This window comes from Tetrahymena thermophila (genome assembly GCF_000189635.1).
Source record: "Tetrahymena thermophila SB210 genomic scaffold scf_8254505, whole genome shotgun sequence".
Lineage (NCBI taxonomy): Eukaryota > Ciliophora > Oligohymenophorea > Hymenostomatida > Tetrahymenidae > Tetrahymena > Tetrahymena thermophila.
In genome coordinates, this window is record NW_002476280.1 from 109,179 (window position 1) to 131,308 (window position 22,130).

General features: G+C 21.8%; 5 protein-coding genes across 5 annotated transcripts; 1 reads left to right on the top strand and 4 right to left on the bottom strand. All coding sequences in view use genetic code 6, as the record gives it.

Moving 5' to 3' along the window:
- Positions 1-700: 700 nt before the first annotated feature.
- On the top strand, positions 701-1,300 carry TTHERM_001027719 (transmembrane protein, putative; the record flags this gene model as incomplete). Its single annotated transcript, XM_012799127.1, has 1 exon — positions 701-1,300. The coding sequence occupies one exon, from the start codon at positions 701-703 to the stop codon at positions 1,298-1,300; it is 600 nt and encodes a 199-aa protein (XP_012654581.1).
- A 272-nt stretch (positions 1,301-1,572) lies between these two features.
- TTHERM_01027720 (adenylate/guanylate cyclase domain protein) lies at positions 1,573-6,792 on the bottom strand (the record flags this gene model as incomplete). Its single annotated transcript, XM_001030709.2, has 14 exons — positions 1,573-1,719; positions 1,902-1,988; positions 2,038-2,460; positions 2,552-2,638; positions 2,689-3,056; positions 3,118-3,289; positions 3,349-3,846; positions 4,134-4,247; positions 4,311-4,929; positions 5,147-5,497; positions 5,556-5,770; positions 5,857-5,964; positions 6,204-6,586; positions 6,684-6,792. The coding sequence occupies 14 exons, from the start codon at positions 6,790-6,792 to the stop codon at positions 1,573-1,575; spliced, it is 3,681 nt and encodes a 1,226-aa protein (XP_001030709.2).
- Positions 6,793-8,646: 1,854 nt separating this feature from the next.
- Positions 8,647-9,183, bottom strand: TTHERM_001027729 (transmembrane protein, putative; the record flags this gene model as incomplete). Its single annotated transcript, XM_012799128.1, has 2 exons — positions 8,647-8,905; positions 9,017-9,183. 2 exons carry the CDS (start codon positions 9,181-9,183, stop codon positions 8,647-8,649), a joined length of 426 nt encoding a protein of 141 aa, XP_012654582.1.
- Positions 9,184-11,697: 2,514 nt separating this feature from the next.
- Positions 11,698-12,498, bottom strand: TTHERM_01027730 (hypothetical protein; the record flags this gene model as incomplete). Its single annotated transcript, XM_001030710.4, has 1 exon — positions 11,698-12,498. Exon 1 carries the CDS (start codon positions 12,262-12,264, stop codon positions 11,698-11,700), a length of 567 nt encoding a protein of 188 aa, XP_001030710.3. The 5' UTR covers positions 12,265-12,498.
- Positions 12,499-20,050: 7,552 nt separating this feature from the next.
- Positions 20,051-20,883, bottom strand: TTHERM_001027730 (transmembrane protein, putative; the record flags this gene model as incomplete). Its single annotated transcript, XM_012799129.1, has 3 exons — positions 20,711-20,883; positions 20,515-20,627; positions 20,051-20,461 (listed from the first exon to the last, which is right to left on the bottom strand). The coding sequence occupies exons 1-3, from the start codon at positions 20,808-20,810 to the stop codon at positions 20,051-20,053; spliced, it is 624 nt and encodes a 207-aa protein (XP_012654583.1). The 5' UTR covers positions 20,811-20,883.
- Positions 20,884-22,130: the final 1,247 nt, after the last annotated feature.

The window sequence follows — 22,130 nt, forward strand, 5'->3', positions numbered from 1 at the left end:
AATGTCATTTACTCCTCTAATTGTGCTCAATTAAAAGCATTCATTAAGATGCAGTTTATCATTATTTAAAGTTTTCACTAAACCTAGGTTTCCACTGTATTCTATATTTACATGCTTAAACATATCTGATACTTTTTTGAGAGTTTTGAGCTTCCAATAAGCTTTGTAGTTTGCTTCTGTTTTAAGAAATACTACATCACTTAAAAGAGGAAGTCCAAACTCAAGAGAGTAATTCAAAGATGATCCTTTGTGGACATTAGATCCCATTTTTATTGTTGAGAAAGCAGTTGTTGCATAGCGGATGGAATGCTTTGTGGTAGGAAGAAAATCTTCGAGATTTCTGTATAAAGGCAAAGTGACATAATTTCTACGATAAGCAGATTCAAAACTGAGGCTGTATTTTTCTTATTCATTCTTATTATCGATATTAGTGTAAATAATTTAGCATGAGTCCTTAGTTTCAGAGCAAGATTAATCTAACAAAGTTGAAGAATGAGAAATCTAAGCCAAAAAATTGTCTTCTGCTTTACTTTTTAAGAAGTTGTAAGGAACATTCCATTAAATATTATAATAGCTTCTTTTAGATTTATTTAATGCCTTATTGTATTCAAACGTTAGCTTATCAAATAAGCCTAATACATTTCTGAATCCTAATTTTGTAGTCATGGAAGCTTGACCAAATCTATCAAATTAGTGAGAAATGTTAGCAAAATAGAAAGAAGAAGGCATAAAACGATATTATACAAGGACAGAGTCTTTCTTAGAACCAGGAAGAAGCTCTACCTCAACTTACTTATACATTCCACTCTACTCAAAACGCTTTAAGCTATTTATAATATTTTAAAATAAATGTAGCATAGTAGGACTCTGCTTAACTAAATCAAGAGTAATTTCATCAATCATTTTAGGTGAAACTCTTTTATCATTCAAATAATTTACTTCAACCTCATCAATTTTTGTAAAGGCTTTCATATTTTTTCTAATCATTTCACTTTCAAAAATTTTAACATTTTTTTCTAAATCTTCATAATTCATTTTTCGATAATTAAATCAAATGTATTTTTTCTAACTAACCAAATAACTAATATTTACTAAATTAATACTACTTATTAATCCCTAACTTTCTTTTTATAAAAATGTCCTAAACTAAATATAGAATGGAGTGAGATTTAATTTCCAAAGCTTTGTTTAGCTAACTTTAATCTAATGCTTACTTAAGATAATGTATATTTTGAGGCGTATCTTATTTATTGTATCTTTAACGAAGATAGACTTTATTAAAAATTAATTAAATTAGTGAATTGAAAAGAAATATTGCGTTTTTATTTACTTATTTATTTTAAGAAATTTAGATTTTTCTATCGAATTCTAAAAAGTGAATTTAGTTCATTCATTTAATTTTTGAAAAATGGAGCAAAGATACACCTTAAATTTGATGAATTTGAGTAAGAAATTTGATTTCTCATATCAAACACAAACAATTTTAAGTTCAGAATAGAGAAATATATATTTTATGCTAATATAAATAAATAATGTTATTGAATATGTACATTTATTTTAATTTATAATCAATCATTTATCTAAAAGGACTCTGTATCCATACCAATTTTATGGTGCTTTGAAATTAGATTTTTGCATATATTTTATTAATGTTTATATAGGTCCGTCTAAGAAAGTATCATCAGCTCCAGATCTGTAAAGGGTATCTTTTAAAATCATCTGATATTTAAAAAGTAAGTAATGTAGTTATAGTTAATTTTGAAATAAAAATATAAATAAACAATAACAAAGTAGTAGGTAGGTAAGTAAATTATTAAAATAACAAGTAAATAATTAAGCTAAAAAGTAAATTATTAAGTAAGTAAGTAAGTAAGTAAGTAAGTAAGCAAATAATTAAGTACCTGAGCTTCTTCAAATAAAACTTTTGCAGCCTCCCAATCTCCATTTAAATATTCTTGCAGACCATCATGGTATGTATTTCTAAATTCCTAATAAAATAAATTTTGATTAAAAAATGTTAATTTGCAATAAAATTACATCTGTATAATTTTTTCTCATTGTAGCTATATCAACATCTGAGTCTATGATTTAACAAATATTAGCTTAACCTTACAAAATTTTTTTATATCTATCAGTTCTACGTTTTCTAGAAATGAACTTGAGGACTTTTTTATTTACTTTATTATCCTATAACCTCTTTTATACAAATTTGTTTTCTGTTAGTAGGGTAGGATCTACATCACAAGTATACAAATCCATTGGCTATTTAGATCCTTTGACAGTAACTCTATCTACATGTCTAAGGGCGCTTTGCATTTTATTGCTTAAAAGTCTATAGAGAGCACCAGACAATAAAAAATATAAACCATATTATTTGGTAGCATTTTCTAAACGAGAAGCCATATTGACATTTGGACTGAGATAGGAAGCATCGATTTTAAAGTTAGAACCTATGGCACCCTATTAAATAAGTTTTTTAACAATTTTTTTAATATGTTAATGACAGTTAAATAATTTGTTAATATGAATTATAATAATTCATTTATTTTACCTCAATACCCCATCCAACATGAAGTCCGAACCCAAGACGAAAAGTAAAATTTTTCATTACTTTTTAAAGTGGCTTCAAATGTTGTTACTAATTTTTAATTAATAATTTATTATGATATTTAGAATATTTTGATTTACTTTAAAGCTCGAAGTAAGTGAGAGCAATCTTGCATTAGCAATAGCTTTTAGGAAAGCAACAACTGGTAAATCAGACAAATTCTAGACGAGTGGTAAATTTTTTAACTTAACTTCATCACTGCTATCTAAAAATAGCTGTGATTCATCTTCTGTATACTTCCAAACTAACAAAAAACAATCACCTAAATTTTTATTAATTGCCCCGTGAAAGCTATCACAACAAACATGAACTAGCTCAGCAACTTCGTTTGCAAATAACATAACTTTTTCTTAAAGTATTTCTGTTGCATCTGCAAAATTTTTGATTGAGCAAAAGCCAAATATGGCCATAATTTTCTTACCTGGAATCATAGGATCTATGCTTCCACCTTTTAGATGTACAATTAAATATTTTTATTAAAAAATTAATAAAAATAAATTAAATCTTACCAATTTGCATATTCTTGGTAATAATTTTAGAGCCTGCTTCACCAAAACCTATAGCCAAAAGAGCACCAATTTTCATAATTGTGGACTCCAACAAATATGTTTCATCACTCTTCTATTCATTTAACTCACTGAGTTTTACTTTATTTTTCTTAAGTTCTTATTCTGCCATAGCCTTTTTAGAAGTAAAAATAAAAAATAAATTAATTAAAATAGTTAGAGATTTTAATTTACTTTTTCTTCCGAAATTTTAGCTGCATCCAACGGGTTATCAGCGATCAACTTAATAGTTTCAAGCATTCTTTCTATGGGTGAAACAACTAACTTATTAATATCTTTTACAAATGTAATAGTAGAGTATGCTAATATAGCTAAAATAAAGGTAGTTTATCCTATAGAGAGATATGAACTTAAATCCTAATCTATCTTGGTGATATACTAAGTTTCAAAATAAGCAAATCCTGTTTATTAGTTTGAATTTGAGCTGTAAGTTGTATATTCGTAGTCTCTTAAGTCATGATAATTTGTATTTACAGTATAATTAGCATTTGGAAAATAAGTAGAATTTTCACTTATTATTGATTTAAGAGGATATCTATGTACATTATCTGTAGCATCATACTCAATACCCATCAATACTTAAACATATAAATCATCTATTGCTTTTTATCTGCTAACATTATAATCGCTAACTACATAGTTTAAGTAAGTTACGAATCCATAGTCTGGGTCCTTAAATTTTAATAAAATTAAAATAAGCAAATTTATTTATTTATTTTCACTTTTTTTAAAATGATTAACAAAAAATGTTAGCTCAATATCTTTGATTATTTCTTTAAAAATGCAAAAACATTAAAAAAAATAAAATATTTTATATCATATTTAATCTAATCAATTAATTTATCAATAAATTATGAATTTGTTATTTTAAGCTATGTAGCATTATAGAAAAAATGAATATATTCTTATGACAAATATATTAAAATTTAAGAGAAAATAAAGAATTAAATGTATATTACGACGTAAAAAGAGTTATCAAAGAAAGGAATGGTAATGACAAGGACAAAAATCAGTATAATTACTCTAGTTGTTGTAATATCAGCTAATTGCTTTCCTATCTTGCTTTCTTAATCCTTTATTCATTAATTAATTTATTAAAAAAATTATTTTAAGTAAATAAAAAAAGAATAAATTACTTTTGGTTTATTTTAGGATTATTATTATTTGCTTGAACCTTATAGAGGAGTATCTTCTTCATCAAACCCAAAGGAAGCATGAGAAGTAATAGACATCTTAGACTTTTGATTGCTATACAAATCAGAAGCTCTGTTTTTATAAACTTCATATGCCGGATTCAAGAACGAAATTTACTTCTAGTTTTATATATTAATTTTAGATGCTGTAGCTGTAATAGGCTCTTTGTTGTTTTTAGCAATATTATAAAAGGCACTTTATTTAACACTATCTCTTTTAAGGCCTTATAGTTATTGATTTTATTAAGTATCATGAGAATTAGCTGAATTATGACTGACATGGGTCATTATAGATTTTCTCTCTTAGGCTTATGATTTTTATTTATAAGGGCTGTTCATAGTTACCACTTGCTAATTTTAGATAGTAAATGAATTCTTTTCAGAAAAATTTGCAGAATCAAAATTTAATCCACTCCCATAAATTTTAGATTTTTTAGCTAAATTAATCTACTGTTAACTACTCACACAATTATTTAAAAACGATTACAACGAGTTTCTATGCTGAGATGAATCTTTCATGTCAAAAGATTTTCTTCTGTAAAAATTTAACAATACAGAGGTGCTTTTTTTATTTATTAAATTAATAATTTTGATAAAATTAATGAGTCAGTAAGTATGTTGAAAATTTAAGAATGATCAAAATAACAAGTTAAAGCAATATTTAATTTTGAAATTTTATAAGATGTTGAAGAACTTCTAATTGTGAAATTAATTAGATGTTGCTGATAGTTAATAAATTTAGATCAAAATTTGATAAAAAAATTTAATAAAAATATTACTTATTATTATTCGTTTTTTCAAATGAATTCATTCTCTTTGGTATGCTTTATTCCTAAAGTTGCTGATTATTTTCTTTTATTTTTAGCTAAAAATCAGATTGATTCAGTCCAAAAGATTAATTTTATTTATCAATAGCAATATCAAGATTTTGTTGAGACTAAGGATTACTAGCTTTACCATCTTTCACAGATCCTTCAGATTTATTTTCATCTTATTCTTTTACATCATACTTTTGATTTAGCTCTTCGTATGCTTGTTAGTAAAGCTTTTATATTTTAGTTAATCTCAATAATCTAATGAATCTAACTATTTTTAGTGCTCTTGTTGCAATTCTGGATACTCTGCTAGCTCTATAGTTTAAATAAAATAAAGGCTTAATTTTTTCTAATCATAATATTAATTGCTTACTTAAGCACAGTCACATTAGAATTGCTGATAGTGAAACCAAATAACGCCTTTGATAAGAAATCAATATCAAAAAAAAGAGAGATAGTTGATAGGAGATCCATCCAAAATATGAATGATAAAAAATAACCTTTCCTGCACATTGACTGCAAAACAATTTCAAAAAAAAAGAAAAGCAAAACAATTAATTCAGTAACTTAAAATCCCATATCTCCTTACTATTTTTATAAATTAATACTTATTAATTTCGACTAAAATAAGCATTTGGATTCATCAAAGAACAAATAAAAAAAGGTTTGATTACTGCTGTTGTAGAAACTTGCCTTATATCCTCACTATACAATGAAAATATTGTAAAAAGAGTCATCATATGCTGATAGTATTTATTATCAAGTAAGATAAGTCCTTTTTCCTTATTTTTAATTATTATTTTAATGTTAGTCATTTAATTTTTTAACCAATTAATTGCCTAAACTTGCCTTTATTACAAGAGAGTCAATTAATTAATTAATAAATCAATTAATATTGGCATATCAATAAAGCATTTTAATTTACTATTATTGAAATTAATTTTGGGTTTTATTCTTAAAAAAATCAATTAAATTGATGATGATGGATTAAATTTAAAAGCCATTTGATATAAAATGTTACCTAAAATTACTAATATTTAACTCTTAGCCTATATTTTAAAGTGTTTTTCTCCATATCTTCATTCTCTTGTATCTTTTAATTCAGAAGACTAATTAGGTTTTAAGAGTTTATCTATTTTGAATTTCTTTTTCCTTATACATCCTAGGCACTTTTTTACCCATTTTAATTTTTATCATTCTACTTTATATTTTTTCCAGTGTTATCTATTGCAAGATTGCTCTATCCTGGATTCTTTTTTTTTTCTAGTTCTTCCTTTAATTTCTACTTTTTTTCAAGCAAGTTTTTTTGTTTACTTAATGCTTTTAAACTTAAACCCTAAGGAGTATTTGAAGCAGCTTAGGTAAATCCATGAGTCTATGCTTTTTCTATAGTTTGATTTCTCGCTTTTTATTGTTATTTGAAAATAATTTATTGTAAAACATAAGTAATATTGATGTATCAATAAATAAATTCATTTTTAATGGCACAAAAAAAATATACATTAATAAGTTTGAGAGCGCTGCTAAGAATTCTCATCCCGTTCTTTTGAAAAGGATTCTTTTAAAACTATATTAATTTAATTTGCTTAGGTAATGCTTGAATTTAGCATTATGATTACAGGTATTCAGCTTTATAATTTAATGTCTTAGCTTCCTATTTGGAATAGAGATTTATATTCTCTTTTTCACTTTTGTATAGACTTAATACCTACTTGCTTATTGTTACTTATATTATTATTTATATTTAAATAATTTCTGTCAATAAAACTTTCAAAAAAAAATTAGCGAATCAATAATTAATTATTTTGCACTTGTTTTTGATAAGACTTTATAATTTTTGGTTTATGTTACTTTAATTTATTTAATTTTATTAGTTTTTAGCAAACAAATGCATTCATGCAACTAAATTGCACTAACTGATCAATGCAATTTAATACTAAATAAAAATTTTAAAATTAAATTAAATTAATTAGCTAGACTTTTTGTTATATGTAAATTAATAATTAATAAATCATTTTTAACATTTTGTTAATAAGTTTTTTCTCCAGTTAAATTATGTATTTTCTCTGTATAAAATTTTGACCACCTAGAAAACAATTAGATACTTCAGAAATTCGTGTTGTTATTTTAAATATGTAGCAAAGATTTTTACAATATTAAAATACTTTAATTAAAAATGCTAAAAATATTTACAAAATTTTTATTTTTTAAACATAGTTGAAAAATTCTAACAGAAATTAAATTTAGATAAAATTAAGTAATCCAAAATTTTTTTATTTTAATATTCTGAAATAGTTTTTATCTCCATCAAAAATATTTTAATTATCTAGATTTTTCTTCTATAAATCTATTAAATAAAAGAATATTAATATTTATTTTTTATTTAAAAATATAATAATTTTTATTTAGAGTTTTAATAAAGTGAAAAAAAATAAATAAATCAGATAATAGCTTTTTTCTGAAATTAAAAAAATAAAAAATTAAATTTCAATAATTGCTTTAGTTAAATAATTAATTTATATAAAAAAAATTTATTTCTAATTTCAAAAATTAATTTTGTGACACTATTTAATTTGATATAAATAAAGTAGTTAATAGAATAATATAAAATAATTCAAAACAGGAGATTTATTTTTAAATTTACTTTTTTTTTAAAATTTATTTAAATTGATTACTTTCTTTATAATTTAGATAAAGAATGCTTTTCGTTGGTTTGATTTGTAAGTAATTTAAATTTATTATTATTGCTACAATATAAAACTATTATTTGGAAGTTCTAAAAATTTAAGATTCTAAAAATTTCATTAATTATTTATTTAATCATCACACAAATAGCAAATTTTAATATTTTGCTTAATTTTTTTATAGATTCTAAAATAAAATAGTTAGATTTTGTATATTATTTTTACAATTTTATTCTTTGATTTTAAAGCTCTATGTTTAATAAGGATAAAGATGATGTGTAGCTTTTTGCAATAAATTAACTATTAAACTTATTTTAGGTTTTAAAATTAATAATTTTTTATTTTTAACTTCATTTAAATTAATCTATAAATATTTTGACCAGTACAAAGAGAGGAAAGATTTTTTTTCTTGAATGATTTTATATGACTTAAATTTGATTCAAAATTAATGAATTTCAAAACCTTTAATTAATATTTTTGTATTTTTTGTTCAGTCTAGAAAAGTATTTTTGTTTTAATTAGATTTTAAATTAAACATTAAATGCTTCTCTTCTTAAATTTTTAAAAATGAAATAAGTATCTCAAGTAAAATGAAAATATAGTTGAAACTAATGACTTAAGATATCTTCTATTCTATTTTAATTCATAAGGAGTGCTCCATTAAAGTAATAAAGGGTAATTAATTAAAAATAATAATTAAATTACTCAAAACATATCAAAAATACAATTGTCTTTTACTTACTCCACCTTACATTTTCTTTAAAATTTAATTTGAAAATTTCAATATTGAATTGATTTCATTTTTTTTAATAAAGGAATGAAAAATGGACAATAAAAATTAGGCACAAAAAAATTAACAGCTAATCCTACAATTTTTAATTATTTTATAGAATTAAATTTTGTTTTTCGGATGAAAAAACCAATTTAAATACATTTGATCTAAGAGTTTTCACCTATTTTATTTTTAAATTTATTTTATTTAGCACTGTTTGAATTTCCTTACCCCCACTCTTTAGGCATTAAAAATTTTCTGATTTTTCTATATTAAATATTTAAATTAGATTAATTAATTTTCTACTACAACTAAATAATTATAATTTAAAATTGATTGCTGATGTAACAGTACTTTTTAAATAACCAAAAAATTTACCTGAAACTTTTGTTTTTAAAAGATAGGCTCTTCTTCATTTACCTTAAGGAGCTCAAATTGCATTTTTATAAATAGTTTAAAGAGTGCTAAAGATACAAAGAGTCTTTAAAATATTATTGTATTGTTTATAGGAATTACTGCGCTTCATTATAAGTACTTAGTTTCATAAGAACTTTTTGAGTATGCTTTAGGCAAATCAATATTTAATTAAGCCTTTGAGATGTCTATTCTATATAAAATTTTTGATTAGTTGCATAAGATTTAAAAGTGATACGTATCTCTTGAAATTAATATAAACTGAAGCTATAAGGGAAATTACATTATTTGAATAATATTTCACTTAAATTTCTTTAGAACTAATTTACAGTGCTATTTGAAGCTTGACTCTAATGTAATATTTCATAGTTATTATTATAATTTAAGCATTTTACATAAGGAATTTTTACTATTTTGTAAGATTTATTATATAAAAATCAAATTTTCTACATTAGAAATTATTTGTATATGAAATCATGTGACCGTTATTCGTTAGTGCTAATTAATTTTAATTTATATTTAAATTTTCTGTAAAGAAAGTCTTTTCTAATGGTCCAAGGGCTATTTTTGTATTTAAGTCAAAAAATTCTTTTAGATAAAATATTCTTGAAAATGAAATACTTAATTTCTAAACAAACAAACTTTATCAGAATAGAAGAACTGAGAAGCTTACTTTGGAATTATTAAAAACAAAAAATTTACTTGAATCTTATGAGTCATGTAGATTTTAATTAAATTAAAAAATTCTTGCTTTACTTATATTTATGTTATTTAAACCTTATTATTACTTCTGTCATATTAAGAATTCTCAAATGGAGTAGAGGTTTTTTTAATAATTCATTACTCAAGATATTTATTTTAAGGTTTGAGGATCATAGTTAATTGTGCTATTCATAAGGTGTTTATATAATTGTACTATGTTTATATGAAAAATGCGTTAATTTTAGACAGTTTCTTTTTAAGTTGTTGGTAGAAGTTAAATTTAAAAACCCTCTTCTTTGTAATTTAAAACAACCTATTTAAATTCCCAAAATTAATACAAATTGTTAATTTTTTTTTTATTAGTCACTTCCCAAAGTATCTTTGAATTTAAATTTCTGTAAATAGGAACAATTATTTATTATTTTAATAAGAATTCTGAAAAGAGTAAGTTTAACATTTAATAATCTTTAATGAATGGCACTGTCTTTGTTTTCAAAATTATTGATATCTAATCATTTTTAATTGAAAGTAAAAACAAATGATCAGAGTCTCATAGGAAGGGACTCCTATAAGATAAAAGGCCAAAATTCTAAAATATTTCACTCTTTTGTCGGTGTATCTTTCGCATAGGACTTTTCTTCTACAAGCCTTAATCTAATTATTAATCTTTAATTTAAAAGAGACTCGCAATTTTGACTGCTACCAAATCTATTTATTTTTAATTCATTCAAATATCAATGAATGCAATTTAACAAGAATTTCTTTAGATAAGGGCATTTTTATTATTTACAATGAATTAATAATATTAAATATTATTTTGCGATTTTTATTTACTATTTGATCTACTATGTATCATAGTAATATAATGTTATTTTCATTATATATTCTGTACTAACTAGTATTTATTTCAGCATATTTACTAATGTCTGATAAGTGGGAAAGTATTGTCAATATATAGGGTAATTAAGTATAATTGTTGATTAATTAATCTTAGTAGATATCGAAATACGAAATTAAAAATGAAACAGTATGAATGTATGTATTTTTATTATATTTAACTTTTTTTGATAAAAAGATTCTTATGATTTCAAATTAAAAAGATTTAAATAAACAAAGTGATTTATGACATCGAAATATTTTGCATAGTTTCAGTGGAATAAAAATCTAGCTTTACAAAAATCCTTAAATATGAATTTTATAGGTAAAAATACTTGCAAGGTAATATGCTTTTATATTAATCATGTGAGAGATGAAGCCCCTCTAAATTGTTAAGGCAGAAAAAAAAAATTACATCATGTAGAAAAACAAGATAGTTACAGAAGAATATTCTTTTAAAAAATTTTAAATTAGATAATTGAATATTAGATATTTGTCATCATAAAGTAATCATAATAATCACAATAATCTTAGATAGAGTGTTGTCTGACGTATTTTTAAAGTAGTAGTAATTAGAAGTAACAATAAATAGAATACATATAGATTGATAGATATACAAAAAATGAAGTGAAATTGTCTAAAATAAAATTATTTGATATTTACAGATTATGTTTTTATTATAATTTGATATGCAAAGTAATTAATTAAAATGGAGGGTTGTGCATTTTTACAATTGTAAAAGAGTGAGAAGGTTAAGAAGGTACTAGCTTAGAGGGAATTAAGAAAAGGGATTGCCATCCATTTATTTATTTCCTTTTGCGCTTAATATTTGAATTAGTAATCTGTGTGTTTGATTATTATTTGACAGATGTATCTTTAGATTGGCAATCGTTTTTGATGAGATAGATAGATACATACATTGATTAATTTGCAAAAAGTTAATGGATTAGCTTTAATCTCTCTTTTCCCTTTGATTCACTAGTAAGATGGTGTTTGTAAAAGGTTTATCGACAAATAAATTCACAATAGCTAAGTAAGTGATAAAATTAATTTTTTTGACATTTTATTCAAGAAGAGTCGGATCTTGAATATTTCATTAAGTTATCAAAAGTAACCAAGTAGGATTTTGATTTATTTGCTTCTCTGGCAGCTATGATAATATTTTTCCAGAGCTAGGCCAACTAAGGAGAAGCGAAACGGAAAGTGAATGAAAATTTTTCATTTTTTGATACTTTCTTTTCTCTACGGACTATGGGTCCTTCACCAAAAACGCGGATCACGTTAGGTTTTTCATTTGTGAGGATAACATCAGCAATATCTTTTATTAAAATACGGGCTTTAGGTTTGTGTTTGAGAGTATTAACTTTTTTATTTGAGTATATTTATACTTATTAATAATAGCATAAATATTCTTAGTCAAGAGCCAAAACACGCTTATTGTACATTAAGCCAGATTGAGAGAGCTTTTCAACAGGACTGCAATATTAGAAATCATCATCTTCTTCTTGAATAGTTTCAAGCTCATCACAGCTCATACTCTAGGGAATTTCTTGTTGCTTGTAAGGCAAGTATTATTCCCATTACTCTTCATGCTATTAGATCATAGCAAAAACTTATATTTATTAGCTTAGCATTTTCGTTTAGAAGTTAATTAAACAAGGTGATACAGTATTGAACTATGAGTTGTCTTTGATTATAGGTTTGGATTTTTTTACCCTTATAATTGTGTAGTAGGATTATGATAAGCAAGCAGACTTATTTATTTGTTTATCTATTGTTTAGATAATAGTTTGCTGAGTGAATTATATATATTGATTGTTTTTTAAAGAATTTAATTTTAGTTAATTTTTTTTGTACTATTTAATTATTAAGTGAATATAACTATTGGTTTCTTAAATATATATTTTCAATTCAATGTAAAAAAAAATTATTGAAAAGTTAAACCTAGGGGGTCAGCTATCCTAAAGCCAGATTATATTTTGATAGCGGGAGATGATTGTTCTAATGAAATACACGATCAAAAATAATATCTATCATAATTACTTAATTAATCTTTTTATTTAAGGCGTCAACTGTTTATTTTTTTGCATATGAAATCAGTTTATGTAAATTTTCATGAGAGTCCATCTAATAAAGATATCTATCTTTAAACAAATAAACTAAAATTTCATAGTAAATTATTAATTAATCTATTTTTCTTTTTTTTTCAATATTTCACTAAATTTACAAAAGTAATAACCAAATCTTAGAATAGTTTGATATCTGTGATGACTTATTATTATTGAAAACAGCAAGATACCACAGAAATAGATTCAAAATTATAAGTAAATATTTAAAAGAAACAACAATTTTATACCATTAATCTACTCTAAAAATTTAAAATTTTAAACTTGGTATAACTATGATGATTTTTTTTTTTAATTATCAGTAAATATACCGAAAATTATAAGATAGACTAAAGGTAGAAAGTGAGTAAGTATTGATATTAATTAGTACCCATACTAAAGTATGCTCACCACATATTATTTGTGGAATACTAGCAAGTAATTTCTCTAATAATTCCTTGAAGTTTTTCTATAAATTTAGCTTAAAATAATGTTAATCTAATTTTATATTCCAAATAATAAAAAAAATAGTTAATATTTATTAAAATTTGTTATCCCCATGTCAAATTTGTTAAATGTTTATATATTAACAAGTAACATGACACTCTCACTTTAAATTAATTAAATAATACAAATAAATGAGTATTGTTATTCCTCTAGATAGGTGTAAAATGCAATTAAAATCTGTTTTACATCAAAACTCTTTTAGTTTTAATTATTCTTCTTTGAAAAGATAGTAATAGTCCATACATACAAACATATATGCATAATTTAATTAATAATTCTCTTCAGACAGCATTATACTTGAACTAATTTTTCCAGACATTATAGCAGATCTTAATTTTTGTCATACTACCAAAAATAAAAAAAAGTTAAACCAGTTAATTAATAGTATCATACTTTTAGCAGGATACTATTTAAATTATCGAAAAATCTGCACTATTATCAAAAAACCCTACCAATATTTTTTTAAGCAAATTAAATTTTGTAGTTTTTTGAATTTTTTTTACTTTTTTAAATTATTAGTTAGTTTTTTTTGTTTGATTTAAGTTGAGCAAAGTAATCTTCAAATATGAAATTAATTATCAGAATAATCACTTCATAAGATTTGTCATTTGCTTCTTCTTATGCTATAAAAACTAAATTTTGGTAAGATCAAGCAAAATAATATTTGTATTAATGTTTACATATTCATTTGAAATTGTTTTTTATGGTAATTAATGAGGATGTATTATGAATGGTAAATTTTATTACAAGGAATTTTAATTAGTAGTATAAAGTTTTATTAATTTAATACTTTATAGAATATTACATGTATTCAAATGAATTACTTTTTATGACCTCAAACAATCTAAGGAAATGTAAGTCATGATCTCTATGGGAAAATTCTTACATAATTCAGAAAATGTTCTTCTAGCAAATTCAATATCTGCTAATAGAAAAGGTTTAATAAAAAATTTAATTTGTTTGGACATAATTAAAAGTATGCACAAAAAGCGTATGGTAAATTTTTAACTAAAATTAACATATGATTCTTATTCTGTATTCCTATTTAATCTTACAAAATTTTTTTAAACAGCTTCAAAATGACCATTAAAATTGTATTTGGATCAAAATATTTGCAAATTTTGGATAAGTATTTAAAGGGATTTTAAATTTGGCTATTTTAGAGTAAAAAAAATTTCATCTGATAATTAGCAAGTATTAATCCCCAAATTAATTTATTTAGCATCTATGATCGTAATTGATTTGATTTCAAAAATAGTTGAAAATGAATATAGTAAATCACTAATTAAAAAATTTTTGAATATTTTTGAATAAATATTTGTATTTTAAGGATAAATCAGCAGAAAATTATTTGATAACTAACTAAGAAAGTCTAACTAACTAAATAGCTAAATATTTTTCTATTTTTATATTGATATCCTTTTCAATTTAATTAAAAAATAAAAACAATATTTCTTTGTTAAGCTTTCTCAAAGTTGAGGCTAGCTCAATGTTTTTTACTATTAATACTAATTATTTTTTACAATCAAAAGAGACGTCCTTTTAACTTTATTCTAGAATTATAAACGCATAAAAATTTGGAATTACATCTAGCGTTGCTAGCAGCTAAATCGAATTTTACTTCACAAAAATAAATTAAGATTTCTATCAATAGTTTTTTATAAAATCTCAAAGTATTTAAAATTTGTTGCTAAAAAGCCATCTAATTTGTAAAGTAATTGCATTTTTATTTAACTAAAGTTAAAATTTTTTAAAAAATTTAAAAACCTATCATTTTTTAGTAATGCGTCAACAAATTTTTAATTACTTTATGTTTAAAAAAAAAAAAACTTCGTTGTTGAGAGTTATTTAATATATTAATTCTTCAAGCAGTTTAAATAAATGAAGACTTTTATAAACTAAATGTCCCACAATTCAATTAACAATCAAAATTGAATTAATCAGTAAAACTAAATAAAATAAAAATATAAAAAGAGACTACGAGATTTAAAATTTGTTTTTGCTTTAAATTTCCTTAAAAATAGAAATGTGTATTTGTAAACCATAAAATTTATCTTATTTTTTGTTTGTATGAGATAAATCTATTCAAAATAGAAATATCTTAATTTTATACCCAGAAATATATTAGCTCTAGTCCAATTCTTCATATTCTTGCTTGTATAGGATAAAAGAATATTTTATTTATATCAAATAAAATAAAATTAGCCTTTAATATATAAAGAATAATAATAATAAATAAATAGACTTCTCATTGCATATAACTTCTACAAATATTAGCTCTCTTTCTATAAAATATAAAAAATGCAAAAATTATTTGAATGTTATTTCTAATTAGCAATCCTTTTTAAATTGTTGATGATATATCAATCAAAATAGAAAGAGACAGTCTTTATTTATTTATTTGTTTGTTTTTTAAATTTTTGAATTTTATTTATTCCCTTACTTTTAATAGAAAAATTCATTTTTAGATTAATACTAAATAAAAATATCAATTTTTTTAATTGCTTATGCTGTATAGGCATAATTTGGCACTTAGAAACTATATCATTTATAGTATCTTACAAAATACTATGCAATATTACATTTCTTTTCATTTTAGACATACAAATATTTATTTTGTTGCAAAAATATGTTTTATGGTGAAAGAAATTTTATTGCAGCTATAGAATAATTTAAGAACAATTCAAGCTATTTTTATTTTATGGGAAATATAAAATAAAAAGTAGAGGTAAAGCTAGCCAAGATTTATCCCTTTTTTTAAAAGTGTTTTTTGATCTACCCCTGTACCTACTGGATCTATTTTGTTCTTTACCTGATCTAATAAATTTTGTTTGCTTAGAAACATAAATAAAGACTTTCTTTTATTAAAAATTTGATTAATTTAAACCACTCATTTAATGCATCTAAATACAAGCATGCTTTAGATGGGTAAAATTTCTAAATATTCAATACTAAAGTAATAAAATGCTAACAAACAAACTTACTAAAAAAACAAAATGAATATGAATCATTTTTATAAAAATTTTTCTTTTTATACCTAACAAAGTAAGCTACTGTGATATTTATTAGTGCTAGAACTTAATACCATAAATACGTTCTGTAAAGTATTTTATTTGATACTGCATATGTTAAGATATTTTAAGGAAGCAATAAATTATTTATCAAGATACTGATAAATTTTATAATGAATTACATACAAAATTAAATAAATTCATTGAGCTGTAATTAATAATCAAAAATCTTCGGTTTTGGTAATATATTTAATTGAAACTAACATTTAAAAGTCTGAATTACACCTTTACCTACTTTTACAGAAATAACTTACATTGAGAGAACATTATTTGAATAAAATATTCTTAAATCCCTGCTCCATTTTAAATTTATATTTGAAAAATATTCTTAAAAAAATAAATTTAACTTTATCATCCCTACATATATTGATGTAATTTATTTATGTGTTATGAATTTCATATTATGATTATTATTGGTGGGTAGTTTTTTCAATTAGTGTTTAAAGTTAAATTATTTACTAAAATATGATGATAATTAAGTATAAAATATATACTTTTTGATAATCTTTCAAACGTTTATATTTACCTAATAAATTTTGACTATGTCTATCATTTACAATTAAATTTTATAGAACCATTTATTTGCATATTTTGCAAAATATAGGGCTTAATAGCTAAGAAAACATTTAACAAGTAAATAGATTATTATTTATTTATTTTTAAGAATATAATATTAATTACACTCTTAATAATAATTGCATCTATTTGATAGCAAAATTATTTTATAATTTGTGAATGAATATCTTTTAATTACTTTAAAAAATACGTTAATATCTCATTAGAATGTGAGTTATAATCTGGATACGTTAAAATTTTAACTAATTTACACTTTAGTCTGTTAGATTTCGAGTTATTGGAGTATTATAGTACTATATCTATTAACTATTGAGGAAATTAGTCTGATCACACAATTTTATTATGCTTGTTAAAATATGACCCAAAATTTTGTGGTTTTTATTCACTTTTTGTGTAAAATTAAATTATTTTTCGCTCTCTTTTTTATATTATAATATAAGGCAAATAAATTATTTATCAGGTTAATAATCATAGTTATTAAATAATACCAAACAAATTTATATTTTAATCTTACATTATTTCATAAGGTTCAGTGCATGAATTAAAAAAAATTTTCAAAGTAATTAAATAGTACAAGCATAGCAGAAATAGAGCTAATAATTTTTTCCAACATGCTCTTACTTAATGAGGTTTCTATGAATTATAAAAGATATTTTATTCAAACCAAAATTCTTAAATTCATTTTCCACATTTTTATAAAAAAGTTATAGATTGACTCTTTAAATGTTGGTTTTTTAGTCTAGTAAATTGGTTTTTTAGTTAATCTCTAGTTTATTTTATTAATTTCTGATTTAAACTGTATTTTTTTGTATCCACCAGAAATGGATTTTAAAATTTAAAAAATTATCTATTTTTAGTGAAGAAATATTATTAATTTATTTTATAACAAATAAATTAAATTTATAAAAATAACTTTATCAGTAACTATATTAATAAAAAATTTTAACCTTCTTAATTTGATTTGCTGATCAATCGTTCTAATGAAAAATTGATCAGTCTAATCAATATTGATCTTTATAATATCCTTAGACTTATTTTTTTTAAACAACTTGTTTGCATCACTACTTTGGCATTAAGAATATTCCCAATTTTTTTTATTTTTTACAAAAATACATCTTAAAATTTTATTTTTTCTTCAATTTATTCTATTGAATTCATAAATATATCTAATTAAAAATTTGAATAGATATGTAATTCGATATACAAATAGAGGGAAATAAAAAATAAATCCAATGCTTAAAAAACAAGAAGCTTAAAAAATATTATTTAAATTAAGAAAAATAAACAATAATTATTTTAGTTTAATAACACTTTTTTCTCTTTTTTAAAAAAATAATAAATAAAATAACAAAAAATTAAAACCCATCTAAATCTATTTCATTATTTTTTTTAATTTTGATTTATTCTGTATGATTTTGCTTGAAAATAGAACCAAGTAATTTCTAAATTATATACTAGAACTTAAAATACATTATTTAAATGGTTAGCTGGAGAATAAATAATATTCAAATGTAAAGAATGACTGTATCTTTTATTACCAAATCACTTATAAAATACAATTAAAAGTAATTTAAGTTAAGTTTCTTGAATATTAATATTTCTGCTTGCACTTTATTTGAATAAAATAATCTTAGGAATAAGAAGTAATATATTAAGATTTAATTGTACATTAATAATTTGAGAAATTAGTATAAAATAGCAATCTTCTTTAAATTATGTCTCATCTTATCCATAATTCTTATTGTCTATGTTTAATTTTATTATAATATGATCAAAATTTAAAAGACAAATTTTAATAATTGAATTAACAAATGACAAATATTAATAATTTTATATAAATTTTTTTATTGTAATAGCTTAGAAGATATAAATTCGTTAAATTTTCAGTCAGTATTGAGCAAACTATTCTAAAAATATACTTTTTTACCTTTCATAAACTTATTTTAGAAAAGTAATTTATTTTAGACTTTTGTAAAAGAAAAAGAATGGGTAGAAATTAAAAAAATCATATAAAAATGGTTAAATTAATTTTCAAGCATAATCAACAGTTTGAATTATTGTACTTTATATTTTTTTACACTAGTGAAACAAAAGCAAAAATAATTATTCATAAAACTTAACTTAAATTACTTTAGTATTTTATCTAAGATTTGGTGATCAAATAAAGAAAAATTTAAATATTAATATATTCTTGAATTGTAATAGTTTTATAACTCAGTATTAAATAGTTATCTTCTTTAAAATATGTCATACATACTCAGGAATTCTTCATATATTTGTTCAGTTTATTAATTTATGATCATTATCTAAAAGACAGATTTTAATAATATATTACATAAATAATTAAATATCTACAATTTATTATAAGTAAATTTATTTATTTAATAAACATATTAGTGATTCATAGGTCTAATTTTGAGTCATTACTCAGTATTTTATTCTAAAAATAAATTTTTTTTCATTTAAAAAACAAAATTTAAAAATTATTTTTATTGTAACACTATTATATTTAAAAAAATTTGTAGCATTAAACAAAAAATATCTCAAAAATGTTAAATTTAGTTTTTATAATGAATCTATTTTCTCTCCTTACTCAAATTTTTTGAAAGCATCTATTTATTTTAATATCTATCAAATATCTTGGCTATACATAATAAAATAAAAGTAATTCTATTTCATTTGATTAGAATTCTGTGAAAAGTTTTTTAGGATTAAAGCATTACTAATATTGTAAACCATTGTTTTTATTTAGTTTGGTTTTTTTTTTTAAATTTTTTAAATTTCTTCTGAAATTATTGAGCTTTATTATTAAAATAAAAATAAAGAAAAATATATTTTTATATAATAAAAAAAATCAAATAAATAATTGACTAGAATTTAATATTATAAAATTGTATCCTTTATCATAATTTTAAAAATTAATTGTTAAAGAAACATTATTTAATTTTTTAAAAACATATTTTTGTTAAATGATCAATTAAATATTTGGATTATATTTATGCAATTAGTAACATTTTTTGAAGAGATTAATTAATTTTATTTTATTGATCAACACAATTTCAAAAAAGTTAATTTATTGATCATATATTTTGATTAGAAAGCTCTTATAATTTTTTAGGAATATTGAATTATTTTTTTATTTATTAATTTCTCCTATTAAATCAAGTATTATTTTATTAACTTATGTGATATTTTTACATAAATAAAATTAATAATATTTAGATAAGGAAATTTAAGTAAATATAATTATAAGATATTTACTGAAAACATAAATAAGAATTCATTGAATTTGATATATGAAAGATTAAAGTGAAATATAATAAATAATTCATTTTACATAATGAAATTAATAGTTATTTTATATAAATTTATTAAATTAAATTGGTTTAGAAATTAATAAATAAATTAATTTAAAAGTTTGATAGCAAATTTAGTTATGTTTGTAGACGTTAAAAGAAATTTAACTTTGTTAGATCTTCAAACATTATTTGTACTGCTTTTATTATCAGCGTCTATATTTGAAATTGAATCATCTTTCTGATAACTTTATACAAAATCTTCCTGTAAAGACTCTAATTAAAATTTTTATTTTAGATAAAGGATAGTATTTTTATTAAAAATTTACTTGCAAATGGTTGTAATTTATTTTATCTGAATCTTCTTCTAGGCGACAAAAGTATTGTAAGTGGAATTAGAGATATATTATTACAAATAGAAAATACTACAAATATTATAGTTCTTTATTAAAATAAAAAAGAAAGAAATTAATAAAACTTTTAGTGTAAAAATATATTTATTGAATTAAAAATAATTATACTTACTTAGTATGATATGTGTTTTAAAGAATTTAAATATTTTTATCTTCAAAATAATTTTTTGAGTATTCTTAGTATTTGAAGCACTGAATTCCATCAAAAGCATCTGTTGCCAATAAAAGATTAAATAAAGGTCTGCAAGTACATGCGATAGCTAACCAAATTATATATCTTGACATCTTTAATAATAATAAATAATGGAATATTAAAGGAATATTCATTTTATTTTTAAAAACTTAAAAAATAAATAAATACCATATTTTTAAAGTCTTAGTTTATTTCATACAAATTTTCTATTTTTTTCCTGATAATAAAAACGATAGATAAAATTTAAAAGCAAATCAATAGCACAGAAGCACTCACTGAGCCATGACTTTTTATTTATTTATTTTTTAATTATTATATTATATTTAAAATTTTCCTTTTATCAAAATACAAATTAAAAATTTTAAATACCTTATTTTTGCATCATTATTTAATATTAAAATAATTATACCAGCCACTTATAAACCAAAGCAAGCCACACTTGTAAAATTAAAAAAATAATAGATAAACTTAATCCATTTTTTTTCTAGAGTTACTGAGAGCACTCCAAACCTAATTTTTTTAAAAAAGTTAGAGTTTAATTAAACTCTTAAGTTTAAGCAATTTCCTTTTATTTAATAGATTTTATAACACTTTACCAAACAAAAAAGGAAAGAAAGAAAGCCAGAGAATAGCAAGAAGACGAAATAATTTAAAATACCATATACAAAGTAACTTTTTATATTAAATCCTCTTAGTATTCTTATTCAGTATTGTATTTTATACTACCCTTCTATATTCTACCTTAATACTGATTTAAATATATCAATGAGATAATATACCCTATAATTATGTTAAAATTGCATTTATACATCTGATTTAAACTTGATAAATAATTTAATCTTACATATAGGTGAAAGAAGAGCAACAAATTAAATTACTAATCTGAGCTTATAAGTTTATACCTTCTCTTCTTTTACAAATTTGATAGTCTTAATAATTTAATACATCATAATTATTCCATACACTATAAATAAAGCCATCAAAAAAAAGCTAATAATATATTCATATTTATTAGAAATGTCATAATCATCTAAAATAGTAGATCCGCAAATATCACTTTAGCAATTGTCATCAATTTATTAATTACAGTTTATTAATTATCTCTTGTTGTAAATGGATATATTTTATGTCATCTTTATTCTTATTTGCTTAACTTAATTAAATAATAAAATAGTTTGAATTAAGTATTTCTAAAAATATATTTAGAATTAAATATAATATTCTTTTTATTAATTATTATTAACTAATGGTCATTTTATTATTTTTTTTAATGGTAATGATGCAATCTTTTAATAATAGGAAGATTCTTAATTTGTAGGGGTTGGGGTTGGGGTTGGGG